Here is a 27,894-nt window from a genome sequence, read left to right as displayed (position 1 = left end):
AGACGCTTTACTTTGTTTGCCGTTAATGCCTTGATATTTCCTGGGTATAGGCAGTATTTGTGCCCCACAAACAATGTCTGGGCATGTCGCAAGTATATTTTCATTTAGATTTTGCAAAACCTAAATTTTTCTGACTTCTCCATCATAATTCTTAGTGTTTATGGAGCACTCTAGAGTGCTGTACATAAAATCACTTTTAGGTAATCCTCACGACAGGGCGGCGATGTAGTTTAGTAGTGGTATTACCTTCCCTGTTTCGTTTTATTGTTATTATTTATTGGATTTGTATTCTGCCCTATACCCAGAGGTTTTGTAGGGGGTGGGAGACCTTGCCCAAGGATCGAGCTCTGTGCTGCAACATAAACGCACCTCACACAACTTTGGAGGCAATTATATCGAGCTTCCCAACGACAAAATAAGATATTTACATTCCACCAAGTGTCTGTGTCTTTAAATAGAGCCTTTGCATAATTGCAGGCAGAGTTGTGCTTCTTGATTTCTCTGTCTTCCTTTGCGTGGTGTTTGGCTGACGACAGAAACACGTGGAGCGTCTAGCACCGAGGGCTCGCCGGCACTCCCGCTTGTTCCGTGCCTAGAAAGCATGTGTCCAAGATCTGTGTCTTGAGACCTTTTTTCCAGTTGCCTCTCGGTGCTTTCCCCGAGAAAACCTGTTCTTTAGTGCGGAATTGGAACAAATGTCCCCTTGCGGAAAACCCGGCTGACGTTTGCTCAGATTCAGCGGCAGAGAGTGGCTGTCCCTCCCAGGGAAAGCGGTCAGACAAGCATCTTTGTCTCACGATCTAAAGGAAAGAAACAGGGGTTGTTTGCTGGAACATGAAGGTTGTGGTGGCAAAGTGGGATGTGCTGGTTGTCTGGAACCTGAAACAGAGGACCTTAAGGTCCATGAATAATCATAGTTTAGAGGTCCCGGGCCCTAAGGAAGTCAGATTATCTTCCACCAGGGCCAGGGCCTTCTCAGTGATGGCTCCAACCTGGTGGAATGCTCTGTCCCATGAGACTAGGGCCCTGCAGGATTTAACCTCCTTCCGCTGGGCCTGTAAGACGGAGCTATTCCATCTGGCTTTCAATTTGAACTTAGCCTGATCTTTTGTTCCCCTTCCTTCCCTCCCCCTCCCCTTTTTATGAAGATTACCCGCTCTGGGATCCCACAGCTAATTCTCCCCTGGTCTCCTCGCTGGCCCAAGTAGGACTCATTTAGCCAGCTAGCCGTGGTGATCATCTAATGTTTATTGGATGGATTTCCCCCCTAAATTTTGAATTCTGAATTTATTGTTATTCACGTTTTATACTGTATTTTATGCTGTTTTTTGTCGCATCAATTAAGCATCAATGTTGAGCCTTGTGGAAAGATAACTGCCTAGGTAGGAGAAGTGAAATATGTACATCATATAGGAGCCAACACAACACGAAACACTGTTGCTGCATGTAGGTTTTATTGGTTTTTTATCTTATATTTTGGAAATGTACATCCAGGTTTTTTCCCTTTACATTTTTTGGGGGGCCCCCAAGAGAGTAGGGCCCTAAGCTATAGCTTGTTTGGCTTATACATAAATCCGGCACAGCCCACTTCATAAAAGAGCAGTGATAAGGCTGCAGGGATGTATTATGTGGAAGATTAGGCAACTGAGGTGAGCAAACACCAGGCCGAGCGCACACAAAACACACCTTTGCCCCACCTTGAGCAAAGTATTCTCGCACCCCTGGCCCCAGCCCCGATCCTCCGCAGCTGCTTATTCCTTCGGAAGCATGCCACAAATGTGGGTTGTTTGCAGTGTCAATTTGGCTTTTCGTTTTTAAAACGTAGCTGTTTCAGTCTTCATTATCATCATCATCGTTTTGTTTGCCACCTTTCCATACTTGAAACTATGCTCAAAGCGGCTTAAAACACGACAAACTTTACATAATTACAAACATAGCAGAAGTCATAAATGATAAATAAAGCACATCAAAACGTACACAACCAAATGGAAACAATTTCCACATAAATCATAAGATTTAAGATACAACAACAAAAATAATAATAAATTTTTATTTATACCCCGCACGCCCCGGCCAGAGCTGGGCTCAGGGCAGCTAACACCAGTAAAATTACAATTAAAAAAACCCCCAATTTAAAATACAGGTTAAAATATAATTTAAAATGCAGCCTCGTTTTAATAGTAGCCCATAGATCAAAACCATAAGGGGAGGGAAACATAAGGGTCAGAATGAGTCCAAACCAAAGGCCAAGTAGAACAGCTCCATCTTGCAGGCCCTGCGGAAAGATGTCAAGTCCCACAGGACCCTAGTCTCTTGTGACAGAGCGTTCCACCAAGTCGGGGCCAGTACTGAAAAGGCCCTGGCCCTAGTTGAGACCAATCTAACCACCTTGCGACTTGGAACCTCCAAGGTGTTGTCGTTTGTGGACCTTAAGGTCCTCCATGGGGCATACCAGGAGAGGCAGTCCCGTAGGTACATGGGTCCTAGGCCGCATAGGGCTTTAAAGGTCAAAACCAGCACCTTAAACCTGACCCTGTACTCCACCCGGAGCCAGTGCAGTTGGTAAAGCACTGAATGAATGTGATCCCGCGGCGAGGACCCTGTAAGGAGCCTCGCTGCAGCATTCTGCACCCGCTAGAGTTTCTGGGTCAGCTTCAAGGGCAGCCCTGCGTAGAGCGATTTACAATAGTCAAGCCTGGAGGTGACCGTGGATCACTCTGGCCAGGACAGTGTGAGAAAGGTAAGGGACCAACTGCTTAATACGGCAGAGATGGAAAAATGCCACCTTTGCTGTGGCTGCAACCTGCGCCTCCATGAAAAGGGAGGCGTCGAAGGTTACACCCAAGCTCTTGACAGAAGGCGCTGGCACTAATTGAGCTCCTGCAAGAGATGGGAGTTGGCCCCCCAACCCCATGTCATCGCAACCCAGCCAGAGGACCTCTGTCTTCGAAGGATTTAACTTCAACCGGCTCCCACGCAGCCATCCAGCCACAGCTTCCAAGCATCTGGTCAGTGTGTCCGGGGCCGAGTCAGGGCGGCCGTCCATCAATAGATAAAGCTGGCTGTCAATAGTATCAGTAACAGCAACAAGCTCTCTCAACCCCCCATAAACAATGCTCCAGCCCAAGAATCTGTTCGACAGCCTCAGCTTTTGTAGCTGGAGTCAGTCCGCACTCCACTCTCCCAGGCCAGATGGGAAAGGGCCAGCCAGGCAAGGCGCAGGGCTCACAGCCAAGATGGTCTCATTTAAAACAACACAGATAAAAATTAAAAACAATTTAAAAGAGGAGCCCACCCCAAGCCAGGAGGAGAGAGGCAAGGGCAGGGCCCTTCAGACCCACAGCAGGCAATCTTTCATTCTTCTCGAGCCGTGTCTGCGGTTTTCGTGCCAAGTTTCCCTTCCTTTCAGTTTTTTCCTTGTTCTTCTGCAACTTCCAACAGATGCAAAGTGCAGAAAAGAGAATCCCGTTTTGTCTCCTCCTGGCTGCCTTCAAAGGAGGATTAGCCCAATTCAGGGGGAGATACAGCTGTCAATGGCTACTAGTCATCGCAATGGCTTTGTGCTCCTTCCAAGATCAGAGCCGCCCTGCTACAGTAGGGGACCCCAAGGTTCCAAATTTCAGTGGCACCTTGTGCGACGCCAAAGTTCAGCAACCCCCTCCCTCTCGTGCACCATTCTAAACAGGGTGGATAAAAAATCAATTATTATTTTTTAACAAAATAAAAAATATCCAGGTTTTTTTATTTTAAAAAAATGGATTTTTTTAAATTTAAATCAGTTTTTTAAAATTTAAATCGGATTTTTAAAATAAAATGCTTTTGGAGGAAAAATCTTTCTAAAGATAGTTTCCTTGTTAAGTTACATTATAGTGCAAAGGCTATTCATCAGGAAATAAGGATTTGTTTTAAGTTCTTCGTGTTGCTAAAACTCAGTCTTAAGGTTGTTGTTTTTTAAAAAAAAATGTTTAACCACATCAGTTAACAAACATGGATACATATGCTATAACGTTATTGTTTTAGTTAAATACCATATTTTTCGCCCTATAGGACGCACTTTTTCCCCTCCAAAAATGAAGGGGAAATGTGTGTGCGTCCTATGGGGCGAATGCAGGTTTTCGCTGAAGCCTGGAGAGCGAGAGGGGTCAGTGCGCACCGACCCCTCTCGCTCTCCAAGCATCAGGAAGCTATCCGCAAGCCTTGGGAGCTCTGCAGGAGTTCCCGTCGGGCTCCCAAGGCTTGCGGATAGCACCCTGCATCCTGAAGCCTGGGCGCGCTGCACAGCGCGCCCCGGGCTTCGTGCAGATATCGGACAGCCCCACAAGCTCGGGGAACAGTGGGGAGGCGGAACGCCGCCATCCCGCTATTCCCCGACCTGGTTTGGAGGCTGGCAGTGGGGAGAAGCACGCTTCTCCCCACCGCCGGCCCCACAAGCTCGGGGGACAGTGGGGAGGCGGAGCGCCGCCGTCCCGCTGTTCCCCGACCTGGTTTGGAGGCTGGCAGTGGGGAGAAGTGCGCTTCTCCCCACCGCCAGCCCCACAAGCTCGGGGGACAGCGGGGAGGCGGAGCGACTTCCCGGCACGACCTCCCACTTGCTCCCTAGGCTTGCGGATAGCAGCCTGATTCGGGCAGATATCCGCAAGCCGCTGCCCCACGGAGGCTTGGGAGGCTGTCCCTGAAGGCAGAAGAGGGAGACGGAGCGCTCCATCTCCCTCTTCTAGCTTGGGGATGGCTGCGCAAAGCCTCTGCGGGGCAGCGGAGTGCGCTGCCCCCCAAGGCCTAGAGAGGCTGTCCCTGAAGGTCGCCTTTTGCTGATCCCGAAGCAAAACTACGGTAGGTGCGTTTTTAAAAGCTCAGGCTTCCCCCGCCCCAGCCCCGCAGCTGGGGGGGGGGGAATAAAAAAAATTCCTTGATTTCCCCCCCCCAAAAAAAAAACTAGGTGCGCCCTATGGGCTGGTGTGCCCTATGGGGTGAAAAATACGGTAACTTGTTTATATTGTTATTAAGTAAGTGATTATTTTTTTCCTTCCAATAAAGTACAGCAGAAAAGTTGTCCATATATTAACAGTTAACTTATTAAGCCTCACAATAATTTCATAATCATCTGTCTATGTGTTTCTAATAGCGTAACCAAATCAGTAATTTTTGATAGAGCTGCAAAAACTACTCTGAAAATTTATTATTCCAAAAATGAAACCTTCATCTGGTTGTAAATATTAAGATTATACCAGCAAGAATGACTCTTTCTGTTAAAAAAAAAGAAAAAAGATTTAAATCGTATTGTAAAACCTTTATTGGCATCACATACAACATCCAAAACAAATCAATACAGAATTACCACTTTCCCAGTGGCACAAAACATTTGCTAAAAGAAAGGAGGCAGAGCAGTCTTATTGACTAGTGATTCAAATTGTGATTTAAATTGTGATTTCAATTGATTTGGTTTAAATCAAATCCACCCCGATTCAAAATCATAGATGTGGCATCCCCAACGACATCCCTGAGGCTCTGTGCCCAGATCAACCGAACCAGGTAAAGGTAAAGGGACCCCTGACCATTAGGTCCCGTTGCAGACGACTGGGGTTGCGGCGTTCAGCTCGCTTTATTGGCCGAGGGAGCCGGTGTACAGCTTCCGGGCCATGTGGCCAGCAGGACTAAGCCGCTTCTGGCGAACCAGAGCAGTGCACGGAAATGCAGTTTTCCTTCCTGCCGGAGCGGTACCTATTTATCTACTTGCACTTTGACGTGCTTTCGAACTGCTAGGTTGGCAGGAGCAGGGACCGAGCAATGGGAGCCCACCCCATCATGGGGATTCGAACTGCCGACCTTCTGATCGGCAAGTTACACACCCCTAAACACCCCCCTCTACATCCTGCCTCTGAATACTAACTTCTGGGTCTTGCAAGCAGGGAGAGTGTTTTGGCCCTCGCTTGACCTGCTTGCGGACATCCCATGGGGGCACCTCACTAGACCAGACATTCTGTCGACACACAGCCAAGTGCCAAGGTATGACCCGCCATGGAGGCCTCGCCCGGGTTCCCCACCCTCCTCTTTAACTTGGCACTGCAGTCAACACCTGGCAACTTCTTGTTTGCATCCGTCTGTCTCGTGAGACAACGGAGGAGTGCGCCTTTGCGGGTGAAGTCAAGCTGTTGGAACTTGCAGCGCCTGCTGTGGCTGCAGAGACCGATACAGGAGAGACATGTTTTGTTGCAGCTGGGGCAGAGGAAGGCGTCTGACTGTGTTGCTGCAGATGCACCAGGGAGTTCATTCTCTCTGCACTCCTCCCACTGGTCATTCCTCCTCTGGCCACTGCTGTGGATGCATGACCTAACTGCTTGTCTCTAGGCACTGTGGCCGTCTGCAAGGGATTCCCACATTGCAGGGGTAAAGTCTGCTTGGGAGGCCCCCACTTCCTGCTCAAATTTTTGCATTGCAGTGGGGTTGGACTAGATGACCCTGGGGTCCCCTCCAGTACCATGATTCTAGGACAGGCTTCCTCAACCTCAGCCCTCCAGGTGGTTTTAGCCTTCAACTCCCATGATCCCTAGCTAACAGGACCAGTGGTCAGGGATTATGGGAATTGTAGTCTCAAAACATCTGGAGGGCCGAGGTTGAGGAAGGACATGTTGTCTTACTATGAGTTGAATGCATGCCAAGTAAGGTGCGTATTCCTGTGTCAGTAGACACAGAAACCCCCCCTTCCCCCCTTTTTTCACCGGTCAACTTTATTCCAGGAGGTTGGGAAGCTGCAGAACAGCTCTGGCGAGAGATATTTTGCTAGGGGACTCCTAAAATCTGCCTGTTGGTTCCACCCAAAAAACACATACGTGCGCATTCCCTCGCACGGGGCGTGCAACTAATTATTTGTTAACCAAGCTGCATTTATAATGTTTACCTCATTCATCCTCCTAATGAACTTAAGTGAAGTCAGGACACAGCGACTTGCCCAATTCTGACAAAGTAGCTAGGCTCTGAAATTGGATTTTCTCCAAGTCCAGACCTAATACTCCGGCTCGCTTGTTCCCAAACACCTTCTGCCCTTGCATTCCTGTAGGAGTTCCCTGTTCTGAAACAGATAGATTGATTTAAAGTCTTTATATACTTCTTTTCAGGCGGACCTATCCAGTTTGCAGAATAATAATAATAATAATAATAATAATAATAATAATAATAATAATTTATTATTTATACCCCACCCATCTGACTGGGTTTCCCCAGCCACTCTGGGTGGTTCCCAACAGAACACTAAAAGCAGAATGAAACTTCAAACGTTAAAAACTTCCCTAAACAGGGCTTCCTTCAGATGTCTTCTAAAAGTCAGATAGTTATTTATAAAAATTAGGCAATGAGACAAGACACGGAATTGTTTCTGCCGTTCCTTGCCTTTCAGGGGGTTGGTCTAGATGCCTCCTGGGGTCCCTTCCAGCTCTGTGGTTCAGGGCAATATTCATCTTCAGAAGCCCCTCAGTTGGAAGAGGGAAGGGAGCGGGAGGTTGACCAGGGATGGGATTTCACGTTTACAGGTGAACCCACCAAGTTCACATTTCCCGAAGCAATCTGGAGACCCAAACCGCAGCAGTCCTTCAGAATTTGCACTTGTCCAACCGTTAAGATGCCGTTCTCCCACCGGGTAACATGCGCAAAGACGCAAATGCTGGGAAAAATCTTGCATTGTGGGTTTCCCAAATGGATTTGTTAAATTAGGGGGAAGGGGAATTGCTTGCAAGAATGTGCACATTACGCAAGGTTGCACAAGCGTGTGTGTCCAATAGGACATGGCCATGCTAAAATGCCACTACGTTTTCAGTAAGATAAGAGTATATATATATATATATTTTTTAAGCGATCATCGCAGACTGATGTGGAAATGTGGGGAAATGAACCTAAAAGATTGGAGAAACGAAAAGCAGAGAGAAACTGAAATTGCACAGGTTTGCCCAGGCTTCATGGTGGCAGCTCCCCTGACTATATCTGTAAGTCTTATTAAGTCAGAAAATGGATCCAGGACAAAGTGAGGGGGATCCTCTGTGTGTAGGTGACACTTGTTTTGCACACTTCGCTCTCAGGAAGGCTCTCACTCCCATCAGCAATACCCGGTGTGGCCGGTGGTCAAAAATGATCAGAGTTGTGGAATTGGCCAACGACCCTGTGCGGTAGGTTAGGTCGAGGGGCAGTGATTGCGGGGGGGGGGGGCCTCCAGGTTACCCGGCGAGCTTCATGTCCCGAGTGGGCATTTAAACCCTGGTCTCTCATGTCCGAATAATAATAATAATAATAATAATAATAATAATAATTTATTATTTCTACCCCGCCCATCTGGTTGGGTTTCCCCAGCCACTCTGGGCGGCTTCCAACAAAGATTAAAAATACATTAAAATGTCACACATTAAAAACTTCCCTGAACTTCTAAATGTCAGGTAGTTGTTTATCTCTTTGGGCACCACTACCAAGAAGGCCCTGTGCCTGGTTCCCTGTAGCTTTGCTTCTCGCAGCGAGGGAACCACCAGAAGGCCCTCGACGCTGGACCTCAGTGTCCAGGCAGAACGATGGGGATGGAGACGCTCCTTCAGGTATACTGGGCCGAGGCTGTTTAGGGCTTTAAAGGTCAACACCAACACTTTGAATTGTGCTCGGAAACGTACTGGGAGCCAGTGTGGGTATTTCAAGAATTCTGACGCTCTAACCACAACCTCCTCCCCACTGGCTCTCTAGTACAGGAGGCTGATATAATAATACAGTGGTACCTCGGGTTAACTACTTAATTCGTTCCGGAGGTCCGTTCTTAACCTGAAACTGTTCTTAACCTGAAGCACCACTTTAGCTAATGGGGCCTCCCGCTGCCGCCGCACCGCTGCTACACTATTTCTGTTATCATCCTGAAGCAAATTTCTTAACCCGAGGTAATATTTCTGGGTTAGCGGAGTCTGTAACCTGAAGCATATGTAACTTGAAGTGTGTGTAACCCGAGGTACCACTGTAATAATAATAATAATAATCTGAAATACAAAGTTGGGAGGAGATACTTTGACATGCAGGCTGCAGCGAGGGGGCGTTGAGGGGAGTGTGGGATATTCTGAATACCTGCGTAATAAACGTAAGACAGATAACGAAGCTGGTGGCACACCTTTGGGAGTGACCGTCCGGCGGCTTCGTGGAATTTGAAGGGACCCCGTGGGTCATCTAGTCCAACCCCCCGCAGCGCTGGGAAAGGCTCTCCCCAGAGAAGTATTACTCGCCAGAGTTTGTTTTGTGAGAGAGGTGTGTGCATGAGAGAGAGAGAGTTGTGCTTGCCCATATCTTTGTTTGCCCAATTAATTAATCATCCCTATCAGTTAACCCACACCACAACCTTTTCATTACTGTTTATAAAGTGCAGGGAATTCAGGCGGCAGTGCTAGTGACCTAGATTTTCTCTTGGTAAAACTCGAGTGAAGCAAACATGTTAAAAAACGTCCGCTGAAGCACTGTGACCTTAACCCAAACAATCCCGTAACTCGATTCCGCACCTTTATTCTCATCCAGTAGCAGCAGCAGCAGCACCGTATCTTTGTTGCAGGGGGAATGGGCCAGGAACCCTGGTGGCTGCAGAGTGGTGTGAGGGGCAGGCGAGACCCTTTCCAATAATGGCATCACTGGCGCTGTCCAATAGGTAAAGGTAAAGGGACGCCTGACCATTAGGTCCAGTCGTGGCCGACTCTGGGGTTGCGGTGCTCATCTCGCTTTATTGGCCGAGGGAACTGGCGTACAGTTTCCGGGTCATGTGGCCAGCATGACTAAGCCGCTTCTGGCGAACCAGAGCAGCACACGGAAACACCGTTTACCTTCCTGCTGGAGCGGTACCTATTTATCTACTTGCACTTTGACATGCTTTTGAACTGCTAGGTTGGCAGGAGCAACGGGAGCTCACCCCGTTGCGGGGATTTGAACCGCCGACCTTCTGATCGGCAAGCCCTAGGCTCTGTGGTTTAACCCACAGCACCACCCACATCCACTAATGGCTTTCCACTAATGGCGTCACTGGCACTGTCCAATATCTCCATAGCCCATGCTGAGTTTGTAATCAGGATGGCAGAAATCTCACTTGCCCCACAGCAAATTACCCTGTTTCGAGTCTCCAGAAAAGGTAGCGCTCGCCTAACAGAAGCACTCTCTTACGATAGCATCTGAATCCCAGGCGTTAAGCAGGAGAGGCAGTGTGGTGTAACAGTTAGAGTGTCGGACTATGGCAGTGAGAGACCAGGGTTCGAAACCCATCTCAGCCATGAAGCTCACTGGGCAACCTTGGGCCCGTCGCTGTCTCTCTCTCCCTCCCCCCCCCTCCCCCGGCAATCTACCGCCAAGGGTTGTTGTGTCAATAACATAGGGAGAGCCAGGAGGAAAAGGTGACGTAGATGCAATAAGTAAATAAACAATTCTTTGTTCTATTTATAATAAAAAGCATTTAGATGCTGCCTCCTCGCGAAATACCAGGGCATTGTACAGCAACATTTTTTAAAAACCCTTTATGTTGAGTATTTGTCTCAATGAACCTGTTTTCAGCAGTGTAGAAAAATGCTTCCCGTGTCGACAGCTTTCTCAACACAGCTTGAATAAGCAAATCTTTCCGCGTGAGTTCGTCATGCCGTCAAATGATTGGCTTAGTAGCAGCTAGGCAACGTCCTGTTTGATGCTTGAACCCTCCTTGCACAGGAATACCCCACGCAGCCAATCAGATACTATTAAAAAATAATAATATTCCAAACATGCTTAGGGTCTTATTTCCTCCTTTACCTACCTGAAAACCAAAAGTGACACGTGAAATATCTACCTCTTTTCCTTCCTTTCTCTTTTGCGCAAATTGGCCTACAGATAAAGTCGCCAGCTTTCCCCTGGTAGAGTCCCTTCAACCATGAACTTGCAGGAACCTTAGCAGGTGAAGTCCCGGAATTAGGCATGAACGGCTAGGGGCATGTTTGCGTGCTGAATTTCAGGAAATTCAGGAAAGGCTCGTTCGTACAAATGCAGTGGGTGTGTGAATAAGCTTCGGGAATAAAAATAGAATTCCATTATACAGGCTGTTTTGTTGGCTGCCAGGTGAAACATTTCCTCCTTTTTTGCTGGGGGCATGCGGGTCCGTGCAGTTGAAAGCCTTTTCAGCCCACTCCTTGACTGAAAAGGCTCCCAAAGGTCAGTAACCAATAAGCCTATTCTAGGCTGCATCAAGAGAAGTAATATTCCTGAGGATTCTGCCTTGGTCAGACCTGGGTAGCTCCATTGCTTAGAGCGTGGTGCTGATAACGCCAAGGTTGCAGGTTCGATCCCCGTATGGGACAGCTACATATTCCTGCATTGGACTGGATGACCCTCAGGGTCCCTTCCAATTCTACAGTTCTGTAATTCTATGGCCACACCTGGAGCTCTCGCTCTAACCACTACACCGCACTGCCTCTGCGCACATCACTTGGTGACCAGCCGCTTTTTTTATTCGTTGACAATTACATTTACAGTCAAAGCTCAGGTAACAGACGCTTCAGGTTGCATATTTCTGGGTTATGGACCACTGAAACGCGGAAGTACCAGAACGGATTACTTCCGGGTTTCAGCAGTTGCGCATATGCAGAAACGCCAAATCGCAACCCATGTGCGCAGACGCGGGTTGCGGACATTCACCCCGCACTGATCACTGTATATACCATCACCTTTCTCTTGCAAGGACCTTAAGGCGGGGCACATTGTTCTCGCCTCTCGCTGCTCATCCTCACAACAGCCCTGTGCAGTAGGTTAGGCCAAGAGATGGTCTGAAGGTCAGCTTAATGGCTGAGTGGGGATTCGAACCCTGGTCCCCAGGGTCATAGTCCAACACTCTAACCATTACACCACACTGACATGTGGGCAGAGTGGTCTGTTTGGGAGCCAGTGAATGTGCTGCTGGAGCTCAGATGTTCATTCCTGGCATCAGCTCTCCAGGAGTCGAAACAAGGATCTCCTGCAGGGTGCAGAGATTGGGTTCTTCTGCATTCAGGACAGGTGTCCCACGGCCGAGCCACCCTCCATCTCAAGGAACAGTTCTTAAAGTCACAAAGCTGTCCACGGCACAGATTTTGCGTAAAATCTGCTCACGTTGGTTTGTGTGCATAGATACAAGCTAAGGCAGGGCGGGGCGGGGGTCTCGCAAGCTCTGAGCTTTGCAACATGCCCAGCAGCTCTGCTGTCGCACGAGGATTTGAACCCTGGTCTCCCAGATCCTCATCCGACACTCTTACCCAGGCATAGGCAAACTCGGCCCTCCAGATGTTTTGGGACTACAATTCCCATCATCCCTAACCACTGGTCCTGTTGGCTAGGGTGCATGGGAGTTGTAGGCCTCTCCTGGTATGCTCCGCGGAGGACTTTAAGGTCCACAAATGACAACACTTTGGAGGTCCCAAGCCTCAAGGTGGTTAGATTGGTCTCAACTAGGGCCAGGGCCTTTTCAGCACTGGCCCCGACTTGGTGGAACGCTGTGTCACAAGAGACCAGGGCCCTGCGGGACTTGACATCTTTCCGCAGGGCCTGCAAGACAGAGCTGTTCCGCCTGGCCTTTGGTTTGGACTCAGTCTGACCCTTATGTTTCCCTCCCCTTATGGTTTTGATCTATGGGCTACTTTTAAAATGAGGCTGCATTTTAAATTGCATTTTAATCTGTATTTTAAATTGGGGTTGTTGCTTTTCCCCTATTATGTTTTTACTGTAATTTTACTGGTGTTAGCCGCCCTGAGCCTGGCTCTGGCCAGAGAGGGCGGGGTATAAATAAAATTTATTATTGTTGTTATTATTATTATTATTATTATTATTATTATTATTATTATTAAGTTACGTCTAATTTGAGACAAATCTCTCGTCATCAACACAAGCCTTTCTCCTTACTGATCTTTCACATCTGTCAGAGTTGGAAATCTCTGTTTTGGATCATAACTACGATTGTCCTCAGTACCCCTTGATGTTCTTGTGCTCATATTGAAAAGATACCTCTCCCATCTTTTGCAAGTTTTTTTTTAATAAAAGAGCTTGAAAGGTGCCAAGCAGCTGTGCAGCCTCCGCGCTGGGGTGTCCGGGGGGGGGGGCGAAGAGCGCCGTGTGAAAATTGCAAAAACCCCATTCTTGTGACGCTTGTAATTTTCCTCTCTCTCTGCCACATGCTCAATGGAAATCTCCTCCCCTTGAAAGCCAAACATAATAAAAGCCACGATAGGGAAGCCACGCCTGGGAACCAAAAGGGGAAACGTCTCTCTGCCTATAGGATCACTCTGCGGGACCAAGCCAATCCAGGGATCAGCTCAGAGCCTTGGAGATCTGCCAAGTTGAGCTGCGGAGGCTGGAGCTTCCAGGAGGGAATTTCTGCCGGATGAGAGGGCTGTTTCTCGCCTCTGCCAAAAAGCATTATTCATCTTAAGCCAGGAGCCGCTTAGAAGGAAACTTTCTCCCCGTCCGTTTTTTAACCATTGTGCTTTCGTGTCCGACCCGTCGCTCCGATGCCGCACAGCATGTGAGTCCCAATTGTGCTGGAATTGTCCTAAGCGCCTCTTAGGAGGGCTGCTTGGGTGAACGTCTGGGGAGGGAAAGGCAAAATCGAGAAGATCAAATAAAAAAGAAGGTGGCAGAAGTTTTGCCACTCTGCTTTGTTTGGTCAGTGTTGCCTCCGCGGTTCCTGGCTTGGCCCTGGAGTCGTGAGCCTTTCTCAAGGTTGACAAACTCACTTTGCATTTAGCAACACTTTGGAGGTCCCAAGCCTCAAGGGCTTGCCTGGTGTTTTTACATGAGTGGAATGTGTCCTTTTATTTAAAATGCACCTCTGGGTTATTTGTGGGGCATAGGAATTTGTTCATTTCCCCCCCAAAAAAATATAGTCCAGCCCCCCCACAAGGTCTGAGGGACAGTGGACTGGCCCCCTGCTGAAAAAGTTTGCTGATCCCTGATCTACACAAACCTCCATGTTGTCTCTTTTTTGGGAGTGGGGGGCAGGCTGAGGAAGGGAGGGACTTGGTTAACTCCGCCTTGTGGCAAAGTTATGGCGAAGTTAGCTTGGAAACTGCCTTATTTCTCTCTCTGGGCTCCTCCAGGCTTATTCTCTGTTTATTGAGCATTCGTCCTGATTTGCTTTGCTTACTCAGTTAGACTACATACGGACTTTATTGAGCATTTGTTCCAGTATGACTGCGGGACAGTTATACAGCCAGTGCTTTTTTTCTTTAAGAATGTTTAGGGGTACAGTGGTGCCTCGCAAGACGAAAAGAATCCGTTCTGTGATTTTCTTCGTCTAGCGGTTTTTTCGTCTTGCGAAGCAAGCCCATTGACAGATTAGCGGATTAGCGCTATTAGCGGCTTTTAGCGGCTTATCTGCTGATCGGATCAGCTGATAAGCGGCTTAGAAAAGGGGGGGGAGGAAAAAAACCAGCAGGAACTCGCAAGACATTGTCGTCTTGAGAAGCAAGCCCATAGGAAATTCATTTTGCGAAGCGCCTCCAAAACGGAAAACCCTTTCATCTAGCGAGTTTTCCGTCTTGCGAGGCATTCGTCTTGCGGGGCACCACTGTACTCTCATTTTCCTACTCATATTGAAATACTGCCTGTCAATGAGGCCAAACTTAGATTCACAAAATGTTTAGGGGTATGCGTACCCCTGCGAAACCCCCCCCCAAAAAAAGAAGCACTGTATGCATCTATATACTCCACGTGTTCAAACCTAGCTTATCTCTAGGAACAACAACAGTGGAACACTGTTACTGGTCCTGAATTTTGTTGTTGTTGTTGTTGTTGTATTTGTTTGCCACTCATCTAAACTGGGTGCGCCAGCCTCTGTGGGCGGCTGCCAACAGAATATTAAAAACACAACAAAGCATTAAAAACTTCCTTAAACAGGGCTGCCCTCAGATGTCTTCTAAAAGTCAGATAGTTGTTTATTTCCTTGACAACTGAAGGGAGGGTGTTCCACAGGGTGGGCACCACCACCGAGAAGGTCCTCTGCCTGGTTCCCTGTAACCTTACTCCTCGCAGTGAGGGAACCGCCAGAAGCCCTTGGCGCTGGACCTCAGTGTCCGGGCTGAACAATGGGGGTGGAGACACTCCTTCAGTTATACTGGGCCGAGGCCATTTAGGGCTTTAAAGCTCAGCACCGGCACTTTGAATTGTGCTCAGAAATGTCCTGGGAGCCAATGTAGATCCTTTAAGACCGGTGTTATATGGTCTCAGCAGCCTCTCCCAGTCTGGGATGGGGATGATGGGAACTGTAGTCCAAGAACGAGCTGAAGACCCAAGTTTGGGAAACCTTGGGTTAGACTATAGCTGGTCTTTATTGAGCATTCACTCTGATTTGTTTGCAGAGAGGTTATACAGTGATGAGACAGTTATACCACAATGAGCATTTATGATGATTTGCTTGCTTGGTGTGATACTACAGAGGGCATCTTCTTGCTAATTGCCCATCCCACACTTTTCATTGCGTTTCTCCATCATTTTTTAAAAAACAATGTTGTAATCCGCTTTGGGATTCGTTGAAATCAAAGGTATATTGTTTCCAGGAAACAATTCAGAATTCTCACCGCCTTGTTTTTTGTTTCGTTTTTCTTGCCAGACCATCCATGAGCTCAGATTTCCAGCATTACAGTTTCAGGATGCCAAACATTGGATTTCAGAACCTGCCTCTCAACATATACATTGTGGTCTTTGGCACGGCCATCTTTGTCTTCATTCTGAGCTTACTCTTCTGCTGCTATTTGATCAGGTAAGGACATAGAACAGCAACAGGTGGGCAAAGGCCGCTTTATTTCCAGGCTGCCAGGGGACTGTGTGGCGGGAGGTGCCAAAGGCTAGAGGACACCCACCTTGGTGGCAGAGGCCGGCCATTCGCCATTCGGAAAGGTGGAGGTTGTGTTCAGCTCGGCAGATGCAAGGAAATGTCTCAGATTCCTGTGTGTAAGGCACCCACTCTGTGAGGCTGGCTTCTTGCCAGGGGGTTCCTTTTAGTCTTCCCCAGTCTTCCCCAAATCCTGCTGCCTTTAGAGAGAGCAGGCGATTTTTGTCTCCCAACTCCCTTGCTTAGGAGAACTTTGCTCCGAGGTTTCCACTCGCAGAGTGGAAGCGTTCCTTTGATGTACGCAGCTCACATTGTGCCCTCCTAATGTTGACAGATTCCAGTTCCCATCACTCCTGGACCGTTGGCCAGGATGACTGAGACTGATGGGATCTGGAGACCAGGAACATCTCAGAGGGGACCATGTTGTCTACCTCTGTTCCAAGCAGTCCTGAGGATCCTGGTTCAGAAAAGCAATTTTCTGGTTTTTGAGAAGATTCATTTTTTGTGAATGCGTCTTTTCCTGGTGCACAGGGGAAATAGTTTCCATTTGGCGATTCGCGCATGAACCTGCCATCTCCCTTTCACAGCTGTCGGGATGCGGAAGCGAACTTTTCAAGGAATTTGCTCTTTCTAACACTTCAGGGCATCTATCTCTCTCTCCCTCTCCTGCAAATAACTTGCATACTTGTGGTTAAGAAATTGTCTGTATTTTTTTTCCCCCGCCCACCTCTCCAAAGTGTCTTGCATGCCAGCTGCTCTCCCAGCAGCGTGGTTCAGAGGTTAGTCGATGAAACAGGCTCAACTTGTTAATCTGAACAAAGTGGGAAAAGGCAGCCCTTTCCAAACCAATTGCCACTTGGGAAGTTTGAATATTCAGTGGCGCAGACCAAACAGGTTGGAGTAGCATATTTGCAGGGTGTGTGTTTAGCATTAATAAAGTCTGCGTGCCAGCCACCAAAACAACAGGCTAAGTCCGGCGGGTATTCATTCAACGGACAATATTCTGGCTCTTGGCAGCGGTCAGGAACAAAGGGATTTTATTGCGTGGGATTAGCTCCTATTGTGACACATCTTGCACAAAGATTGGTTTTCTAAACTATCAGCTCAGCAGTGATGGACTGTATGTTTTGCACCCATCAGAGAGAAAGACACTATTTGGCCACCGCTCCAAGCTATAGTTTAGTGTGACGAGACTGAGTCACACTAACGCATGACTTTTTCACACCCCACCATGTCTCCGTCCCTCCTTCGTGGCCACAAGGAGGAGTTTGTACTTCCATTCTTGTTGAAATGTACTGTTGTGATACAAACCGGTAAACTGCGGTTGATCCTAAAAAAAATAAAATTATATATTTGGTTTTTCAAATTAAAATTTTAGAGTCACAAATCCAACATACATCATGAAAACAAGATTCCAAAGAATCTCTTGGACTTCCCTCCTCCCCTTTGTGGGTCCTATTGTTAATCATTTCCTCCTGCGTCTTTTATAATAATCCAAATCTTTTATCTCTCCATTGTATCCAAAATTCACCATTAAACTACAAGTGATACTGCAATCCTGCTGTTTACAATGGTCTTTAGGATAAGCTATAAATTTCCCCCATTCCTTATTAAAATTTTGGTCTTCTTGATTTCTGATTCTTCCGGTCATTTTAGCCATTTTGGTGTAGTCCATCAACTTCATCTACCATTCTTCCCTGGTAGGGACTTTCTCCTCTCCCCATCTCTGTGGTTGATCTTAGCTCATTTCAAACAAAGCATAGTTAACTTGAAACGATGGGCTTTAAAGCTGAGTCATTTAAAGGAACGACAGTTAACATTTGTTGTAGCCGAGGTGTTGGAACAAAGATTAATCTGTGGCTAATTGGAAGTGAAAGCTTCAGAACTCACCGGAACTCGGTTCTGGCACCTCTTGATACAGGATTGAGAGTAGGCGTGAGAAACCCAAAAGAGCATGCAAGTATGTGGGACCTTTAGCCCTCCAGCTAAACTACAACTCCTATCAGCCCCAGCAAGCATGGCCAGCAGCCGGAGGCGATGGGAGCTGTAGTCTAGCAACATCTGGAGAGCCAGAGATTCCCTCCACCTGGTTTAATTGTATTTTCTCAGTATTGCCTGGGTGCAAGTTCCTTTATGTAGCTGTGTTGGCTGATTTAAACAAATCTTAGTTAGTTGGTTGTGTGCGTTTTTAATTTAGTTAGCGATTCTTCCAGGAAGCTTATGGTGGTGCACTTGAGTTCTTCCCACAGCCCTTTTATTCTCACAACAACTTTCCAAGGTTGTTTGCATCTGGCCCAAGGTCACCCACTAGATTTCATGGCCGAGGGAGGAATTGAACAGAGTGCCTCCCTAGTGTGACACTTTTAACAGCGACCCCACACTGGCTCTTGTCACTTAAAAGTACATGTGAGGGGGGAAATGATAGTTCTAAAACAAAAGGCATTCTTCCTTTGGTTTTTAGATTTTGCACCGGTTTGTCGCAGTCGTCATCACCTTAGAAGTGGGTTTTCTTCTGATTTGGAGGGCAGGTTGATTGGGGGAAGAAGCCGCTTAAAATAGACCTAAGTATAGTTTTCTATTACTATTTCTTTTTTAAAAAAGCAATTTAATTAATTGCAGCACCTTTCTAGCTGATGAAAATGTTTTTAGACCGATTAAGCGAACCAAATAATTGATGTAAGCGTTGTCAAGTAGAGACATTCAACATCCAATTTTCCTCGAAGAAGGGCACTGTTATGAAGTCCTAACTGCTCCACTCAGGGGGTCTTGGGCTGATTTTGAATTTGTGCTGCGACCCCAGTGGCAATGCTCTCTTCCAGCTCTGTGACATTTGCATGTTGCAGCTAATGCCTTTTTGGCCAAAGCATAGCCAACAACTGCATTTTAGAACACAAAACTATTGGGTGAGTGTCTTTGTTTTCAGCTCAGATCCAACAAGTCGTTTGTTGTTCCTCTTGCGGTATCTCTTCGTCCCACGATGTACATAGATGCCGTTTCTATTTCCCTGTTAAATCTAGTTATTTATACATAATTATGCGTTGTCGCGGCACTGAGGCTCGGGCGACTCTTGTCTACAAAGATTGCATTCTGTTCATTCGTATAGAAAAAGAGCATCGTATCTGAAAGCGCTGCACAGATCTCCATTCTTCCTTTCGGGCTGCAGATTTGTCCGTCGATTGTCACCGTGGGTTGTGAATGGGCTTTTTGGAGACATTGAGGGGCAAAGCATGGCACAGACTTCGTGAGATAGCTCCACCACATCATGTACCGGGGGGCTCGCTTCCTTTTGTCAATAACCCCCTGCATTAGAAAGCTAGCACGTCAGCAAGAAGGCTGGACCGGTTGTTTCACACAGAGGAAGATTTTGATATGTACAGTGGTACCTCGGGTTACATGCACTTCAGGTTACACATGCTTCAGGCTACAGACTCCACTAACCCAGAAATATTACCTCGGGTTAAGAACTTTGCTTCAGGATGAGAACAGAAATCGTGCTCTGGCGGCGCAGCGGCAGCAGGAGGCCCCATTAGCTAAAGTGGTGCTTCAGGTTAAGAACAGTTTCAGGTTAAGAACAGACCTCCAGAGCGAATTAAGTACTTAACCCGAGGTACCACTGTAGTAGCATGGATTATTCCTCTGTGTCTACTGCAGAGCTGCCATCCTCTGGGGAAACCCAGTCAAATGGGCAGGATGTTGTTGTTGTTGTTGTTGTTGTTGTTGTTGTTGTTGTTGTTATTATTATTATTATCCTATGATGAGCTCGACCTGTGCATGCCCTAAACTATTTTGACTCTAAGCCAGAGCTGTCAATCATGAGTGCCAGCAGGATTTGGGATAAAGGAGGCCGCTTGGGTCCTTTAGCATTCTTGTTTAACTAAGGGATGGAGAACTTGCAGCCTTCCAGATGTTGTTTAAAAAGAAGCCCAGCTCACATCATCCCTGACCATGGACCACACTGGGTTGTGGCTGATGGGATTCGGAGTCTGGCACATCTGGGATGGCTAAGGGTTCCCCCCAACCTTATTTCAACTGGTTCCAAGGAGAATATCCCGAGGGGCAGGATCTGTGCCTGGGAATCTCAGGCCCCTGTGACGAGCGCCACTGGGATCTGGTGGGGTAGAAAGACAGCAGGTTCCTCTTTTGTGTCAAAGCGAGGGCTGAAGCAAAAACGGTTTTTTAAAAAAAGAAAACAGAAGTACCAATTTGAACACCAATCTGCATAGGTCTTTTCCCCCCATTAGTTATTAAAAAAAACACAGCAATCGAAACAACCACCCAGGAGTATTTATAGCAGGAAAAACAAGTTCCTGGTCTTAAAACTTGTTTGCGGTATTCTTAAGAATTCAAGAGCCCATGGAATAAGAAGCAGAGAGGATAATTATATCAGGCAGATGTTTAGTTTAGTTTAGTTTTTCTTTTCTTTTCTTTTCTTTTGACCACCTTTACAAGGTGGTAAAGAGAAGGGGCACTGAGCTAGCATTTCCACCCTGGGGTGTTGTGTGTGTATTAGGTGCACAAAGACATACTGCCTCTTTAAACGCACCCCTGTTGCAAACTGTCAGGTTCCTATGAGCTTCCTTTCCTTCCAGACTGTGCTGCCTGTTTGCTTACAGATCTCTGCCTTTGAACTCGGAAAGGGTTGAGCGTGCTATTAATGGAGGCAAATCTACAAAAACGTTATTCATTTTTCCTTTGCGTTTTTGGACAGCTTTGGCAAAGTGTTCAGTTTCCTGCGTACGAGTGGCAGAGTCCAGTAAGCCTTTCACTACTCAGTTTTCACTTGGGTAGAGCAGGCCTTAAAGAGACTATCTGGTGTGATCTGTTCCCGAGGGTGGCGATTCTGATGTGCTGTTAGAGTCGTAGAATTGTAGAGTCCAACCCTTTGCAGTGCAAGAATTGTTGTTCCATTTTGTTTATCTACTGTACCTTCTTCATGTTCAGTCTTCTTCTTTGTTTTCTAGGCTTCGACACCAAGCCCACAAAGAGCTTTATGCCTACAAACAGGTAAGCTTTTCTTTCTCTTTTTCCCCTGCCGCCGATGTTGCTACCACTCGGTCGCCCTGACAAATTTCAAATCAGGGCATAGTTGAAAAGCTTCCCTGAGCTTTCACTTGCAACTAAAAGGCAAAATTGTTTTCAAGCTGCAGGCAAGTGTGCAAAACGTCTCAGGTGCTCTTAGCCTTTGCAGACAAACCAGCAATAAGATTTGACCCCTGCCCCAGGGAGCTTCCAAATTAGAATTCACCACCAAGGAAAAAAACCCCAATGAAGGCAGGGATAACTGGGAACGACTTTGACACACCCATACCTGATTTATCCTTCCCTGCCCAAACCACAAACTGTAGCCGAGGTTTGTTCTGTAAACTGTAGTTTGACATAAAGCAAGAGCCTGAGTTTGGACGTAACACTTAGGCCAAACCATGGTTTGGCTCCCAGCAGCCAAGGAGCCGCCATCTTGTCTCTGGGAACCTGGGGTTGTATCCAGTGAAGACGTCCGGCTAACTTAATAATTTCCATTTCCGCAGTGGAACTTCCTCTCCCTCTCCTCTCCCCATCCTCCCTTTCCCCAGCCAACACAATTTTCATCTGGAGTGTTTGGGACAACAGAACAGTGCGCCTTCCGGGGAGCAGGGCTGGGCGATATATTGATACATCATCCAGTAACGGTTTCTAGACCACATCGCAATAACCGTTTCTAAAGAATTGGCCTGGCAATGCATCGCAAATCACTGTGTGTGTGTCCTTTCTGACATCGTAATACGTTGGGGTTTAGCTGGCGATACATTACGATGTTGGAAAGCAGATAACGTCCAGCCCTGCCGAGGAGGGACAGAAGGGGAAGTCTTTCTGTGAACGGAACAACTCTGCTAAACAAAAGCTCTGTACTTCAGCTCATTGATGTTCACCCATGGTTGCTGTAGCGGTCTTCCATACTTCCACTCATCCCGTGCCTAGAAAGCATAGGGGCAAGTGGTTTTACATTTGCCTTGCCGCTTTCCCCGGGAAAACCCGCTCTTGAGCGCTGAATCGGAGCAAACATTAGTTCACAGAAAGCCCAATTAATGTTTGCTCCAATTCAGCGTTCAGGAGAAGGTTTTCTGGAAAGAGAGAGAGAGAGAGGTTTTTGTAAAATATGGAGGGATTTGTGATATGTAAAATGAACCATGGAAAGAGAAGAAGGGAAGTCATTGATATCTTAATATTTGAAATAGTAAAACAGAAAATTATACAGTGGTACCTCTGGTTGCGAACGGGATCCGTTCCGGAGGCCTGTCCGCAACATGAAAAGAGCGCAACCCGCAGTGACACGTCTGCGCACACGCAAGTTGCAATTTGGCACTTTTGCGCATGCACGTGACGTCATTTTGCACTTCTGCGCATGCGTGAGCAGCAAAACCCAAAAGTAACCCTTTCCAGTACTTCCGGGTCGCCACGGGACGTAACCTGAAAGAATGTAACATGAAGCAAATGTAACATGAGGTATGACTCTGTGTGTGTGTGTGTGTGTGTGTGTGTGTGTGTGTGTAATCTCGAGGTTTTTGCAGGAGGGAAGCAGTGGCACTAGCTGCAGTCCAGAGAAGCTCCAAGTGCAAACAGGACCTTGGAATTGCTCCCGAGCAAAACATGCATAGGATTGCACTGCACCTTCTCTTTCATGATCCCATGGAAATATATAAACAAAAATTTAAAAACTGTCTAGTAACACCTTAGAGGTTAACTAAGTTTGTTCTTGGTATAAGCTTTCGTGTGCATGCACACTTCACACGAAAGCTTATACCCAGAACAAACTGGGTGCCCCTGGAAAATTTATTATATATATATATATATATTTCGACTGCGTCAGACCAACACGGCTACCTACCTGAATCATGATCCCATGAAAGTAGTGGTTTTTATTCCTAAAAAAAATGTTTAGGGGTATTCTCATTTTGACTCAAGAAAATCACCATTTTATAGTTCAAATCAGGGAAAATAAATACAGCGAATGGACAAAAGTACAAAGATTCACAAAAATGTTTAGGGGTGTGCGTACCCCTGCGTATCATCACACACACACACACACCCCAGAAAAAAGCACTGCATGGAGGCCATTCAATGCATTAAACTCTTCCCCCCTCCCTTTCTGTATCTATAAGTGGATGATATGTTTGTGGGGGCCTTTTTAGCATGCCCAGTGGGGCAGATTTCATTCTGGTGCTGCTTTTGAACCTTTGGGAGCAAAGGTCTGCTGTGTTGTCCGGCTTGCATGCATCTTACAAGAATTCAACCCCTGTTTTGCAATGTTTGTTTTCGTTGTGTGGGTTTTTGTTTTTTTTTGCACAATTACAGGCACCTCCGTTTTCTAACACTCTCTCTCTCTCTCTCTCCTTTTTTCCCCTTGCAGGTTATTCTAAAGGAAAAAGTCAAAGAACTCAACCTACATGAGGTAAGCTGACTTTGTCACCCACAAAGAAAATCAAACTGATGTGGAAACAAGGAGAATTGAATTTAAGGTTGGGGGGGGAAATGAGAAATCGAGATAACTGAAATGGACAGATTTGCCCTTCACTAGCCACCAGGCAGATCTATAGCACAGCCCCAATTTGCCTTAATCTTGATTCCACCCCTCCAAGAAACTCGGGGAACTGTAATTCTGTGAGAGATTGGCTCTCTCCCATCAAAAAAATTTAAACAACCACCCCAATTTACAGCTTCCAGGATATATTGGGGGGGGTTGAAGAGGAGTCACGGCAGTTTAATAGATATAGAACTAACTTTATCATTAATAATATTTGATTAAGAACATTTCAGTTACATCATACTGAACAATATGGAATAATTTAAATCTTTGTTTTGTGTTGGTTGTAAAAGGAAAGGTATAAAGAAAAATTTAAACAAAAAAGTAAAGTATTTCAGTTATAAAAACTAAAGTGAAAAGACAGAAAAGTGCAAATGTAAAGATATATATATATATATATCCCTGCAATCCCTACACAGATCTGGCTGGCACAAGGCACAAAACCACAGCTCGCCCCTATACACGAAGCCAAGCCAGAGCACAACTAAATGCAGCACAGCCATCTTCTCAGAAAAACTCTTCACAAGCTCAAGAGGTCAAGACACGAAAGCTTTAGCAACTAATCTACACTTAATGACCCACCCAGGGGTATTCAGAATATCACTCATGAAATCACCCAAGATATCCCTCAAGTAATTAAGGAACAAAAGAAGAAAAGGCACACTAATCTAGGAACTTCCTCTCTGCCCAGAACGTTGGAGGCTATACACCACACCCCTCAACAGTATTTATAGGAACTCAAACACCAGACTCTGCTCTGTTCCAGTAACAAGAAGCCGAAAGCACCAGCCTGAAGATGACGAGTGAGACCTCGTCGAAACGTCGCACAGACACCCCGACTCTTACACGGGAAGACACCCGAAGACACCAAAACCTGCATATATATATATATATATATATATATATATTTACACTAAATATACAGTCTTACCTCAGCACCCAAATGCCTTGGGAGTCAAACGATTCAGCTCCCAAACAATCAGAAACCAGAAGTGAGTGTTCTGGTTTCGAACTTTTTTTGGAAGCTGAACATCCAGCGCGGCTTCCGCTATTATTTCTGGCGCGCCTGCACAACCGGAAACCATTGGGAAGCCACGCCTTGGTTTCTGAACATTTCGGAAGTCAAACGAAATTCCGGAACGGATTCCGTTCGACTTCCAAGGTACGACTGTAATCAGAACCAACTTAGTGCCAACAAAGACATGAAACCCACCTAATTTTCAGAACTCTGTCACATATTGTCCCTTGTGAATAATGTAGAGCCTTCTCCAAAAATAAGTCAGGGGCTCTCTTTTCCATCCAGAGAAGAGCCTTGTGAAGTCTGGAATCTTGCCTCCTTCCTTTGCCGGTGAAATTAGGCACCACTTGGGTCACCTTCCTTTCGACTTTTTCCTGAGCTCAGCAAGGATGTTTTCAGTCTCTTGTAACTCTTGAAATCTGGCAAGGTGGGAAGAGACATCGAGCCGAGGAGGGGAAGAGAAGTCGAAAGCCTCCTCAGTTACTGTGGCGCCATCGGCGCTGACGGAATGAGTTACGGGGCTCTAAATTTAAATTTTGGAGGGAAGTGGGGAGTGCGCTGGGGCCGCTGGTATGCGTGCTCAGAAGGCCGGACTTTCAGCAGCACAAACCTGACACCGTTATCGCTCTGCTCGGAGGAAATAAAAGCCCAAAAAGAAGAAAAAAAGCAAGTTTGGTTATGCAACTGCCAGTTGCCACACAGCCGGAGAGGTTATTTTTATAGGCTATAAATCCTTACTGCTGGGTGGAGAGTCCCAGCAGGCCTTAGAGGAGGCTGGAAAGTTCTGTACCTTTCTCAAAAGAATTGGCTCTGACTCGGGCACAGTTCCCTCCAGTCCTTTTTGTAGAATTGCAGAGTCCCTAAAGAATTAGGGGTCCCTAAAGGTCCTCTATTCCAACCCCCTCTCCACAGTGCAGGAATCTCAGATACTGGAGACAAAGGTGTTTTTTTCTGAACTGGGATTGTTCTCATTTCTGGTAAATTTCAGCTTGAATAAATCAGGACAGTCCAGGAGCCAGCACAGTTATGGGTGCCTTCAAAACGATTTCATTTATTTTTATTTTACCAAAATTATCTCCCACACAGTCCCCGGCGTCCTTACCTTTTAATCCACTCGAAAACATTCTCGCTTTGTAGCATCAAAACTCTTCTTCCAAAGAACATAAGCAGAGCCTGCAGGATCGGACCAGTGTCTCATCTTGTCCAGCACCCTGTTCTCAAAGTGGGGGGACAGTTGTCTGTGGGAAACCAGAAATCGGGATTTGAACACAAGACCAACTCCCTCCTCCTGCAGTTTCCAGCAACTGGGGCTCAAAAGCCTTGCTGCCTCCAACTGGCAAATATAAATATATTAGCTGCAGCCAGTAGGGCTGTTCCTGTGCACATAACATCATTTTCTTCTTTTGAAATCTATCTGAGTCCATCATCCTAGTATGCCCCGCGGAGGACCTTAAGGTCCACAAATAACAACATTTTGGAGGTCCCAAGTCGCAAGGTGGTTAGACTGGTCTCAACTAGGGTCAGGGCCTTTTCAGTACTGGCCCCGACTTGGTGGAACGCTTTGTCACAAGAGACTAGGGCCCTGCGGGACTTGACATCTGGGCCTGCAAGCCAGAGCTATTCCCCCTGGCCTTTGGTTCGGACTCAGTCTGACCCTTATGTTTCCCTCCCCTTATGGTTTTGATCTGTGGGCTGCTTTTAAAATGAGGCTGCATTTTAAATCGCGTTTTAACCTGTATTTTAAATTGGTTTTGTTTGGGTTTTTTGCCCCTCCCCCTTATGTTTTTACTGTGATTTTATTTGTGTTAGCAGCCCTGAGCCCAGCTCTGGCCGGGGAGGGCGGGGTATAAATAAAATTTGTTGTTGTTGTTATTATCCCTGGATAGCTCAATTGGCTAGAGTGTGCTGCTGATAATGCCAAGGTTAGAATCATCAAATTGTAGAGCTGGAAAGTACTTTGAGAATCATCTAATCCAACCCCCTGCAGTGCAGGAATTTGCAGCATCATTATTATTATTATTATTATTATTATTATTATTATTATTATTATTCCCCACCCATCTGGCTGGGTTGCCATTGCAGGGGCTTGGACTAGATCCTCAGGTCCCTTCCAACTCTGTGGTTCTGAATGCAAAATGCTTCCTTTTCCCCCCCCCCCCCCCGTCTAACTGACCTTTCTTCTTTCTCCCCTTGTTCCTTTGCCCTGCTCCTTTCAGATCTGTGCTGTTTGTTTGGAGGAGTTCAAGCCCAAAGATGAGCTGGGAATCTGCCCATGCAAACACGCCTTCCACAGAAAGTAAGTGCGCAAGAAAAGTCTGGGGAGAAATGTTTGCAAAGGCCTCCCTCTGGCCTCTCTTGGAAACCCCTGGGGCTGCGGCAGGGGATGTAAATTTGGGGGAGCAGCGGAGGGGATTGGCCTCGGCTGTGAGGACGGTGCCTCCTGGTTTCCCTAGAGGTTTGCACCCACCATCTAAGAGCCGGGTCCCGTCATGGTGGCGGCGGCAGAGGAGAAAGCCTTCCCTTTGTTTCCAGGCCATGGGGACATCCGTTAGGCGCATCCCTTGTCATGTACGATAAACAAAGCCAGACCCCGTCCTGCAGAAAGTGCCAGGCTCCTTCCCCTGGCAACGCCAGTCCAAAGGATTGTGGGTGCCAGTACTCAGCCAAGCCGAGAGGCTGGCAGTCTGATGCAGTATAAGGCAGTTTCAAATGCAAGCAGGGTGGGTTTACGATTATTAAATTTATTCTGACTTCTGACAAGACAGAAGTACTGTTTTTGGGGGACAGGAGGCGGGCAGGTGTGGAGGATTCCCTGGTCCTGAAAGGGGTAACTGTGCCCCTGAAGGACCAGGTGCGCAGCCTGGGAGTCATTTGGACTCACAGCTGTCCATGGAGGCACAGGTCAAATCTGTGTCCAGGGCAGCTGTTCACCAGCTCCATCTGGTACGTAGGCTGAGACCCTATCTGCCCACAGACTGTCTCGCCAGAGTGGTGCATGCTCTGGTTATCTCCCGCTTGGACTACTGCAATGCACTCTACGTGGGGCTACCTTTGAAGGTGACCCAGAAACTACAATTAATCCAGAATGCGGCAGCTAGACTGGTGACTGGGGGCGGCCGCCGAGACCATATAACACCGGTCTTGAAAGACCTACATTGGCTCCCAGTACGTTTCCGAGCACAATTCAAAGTGTTGGTGCTGACCTTTAAAGCCCTAAACGGCCTCGGTCCAGTATACCTGAAGGAGCGTCTCAACCCCCATCATTCTGCCCGGACGCTGAGGTCCAGCGCCGATGGCCTTCTGGCAGTTCCCTCATTGCGAGAAGCAAAGCTACAGGGAACCAGGCAGAGGGCCTTCTCGGTAGTGGCACCCGCTCTGTGGAACGCCCTCCCACCACATGTCAAAGAGAAGAACAACTACCTGACATTCAGAAGACATCTTAAGGCAGCCCTGTTCAGGGAATTTTTTAACGTGTGATATTTTACTGTATTTTTGGTTTTTATGGAA

At 47.0% G+C, this 27,894-nt stretch overlaps 1 protein-coding gene across 7 annotated transcripts in view; it reads left to right on the top strand.

Moving 5' to 3' along the window:
• The window catches only part of RNF24 (ring finger protein 24), an 82,483-nt gene that overhangs the window by 51,314 nt on the left and 3,275 nt on the right, over positions 1-27,894 (top strand). For 6 of the 7 annotated variants that reach the window (XM_082236783.1, XM_082236780.1, XM_082236778.1 and 3 more), the window contains exons 2-5: positions 15,590-15,739; positions 20,773-20,815; positions 23,196-23,237; positions 26,604-26,683. In XM_082236783.1, coding sequence (XP_082092909.1) covers positions 15,597-15,739; positions 20,773-20,815; positions 23,196-23,237; positions 26,604-26,683 — 308 coding nt within the window. In that variant the 5' untranslated portion in view covers positions 15,590-15,596. Of the gene's footprint in view, positions 1-13,237; positions 13,505-15,589; positions 15,740-20,772; positions 20,816-23,195; positions 23,238-26,603; positions 26,684-27,894 lie in introns of those variants that run through there. The other variant, XM_082236782.1, reaches the window with a different exon arrangement.

The sequence above is a fragment of the Podarcis vaucheri genome (assembly GCF_965113315.1).
Source record: "Podarcis vaucheri genome assembly, chromosome: 9".
NCBI lineage: Eukaryota > Metazoa > Chordata > Lepidosauria > Squamata > Lacertidae > Podarcis > Podarcis vaucheri.
Note: the sequence above shows the minus strand (reverse complement) of the source record. Positions and strands in the feature narration are given on the sequence as shown.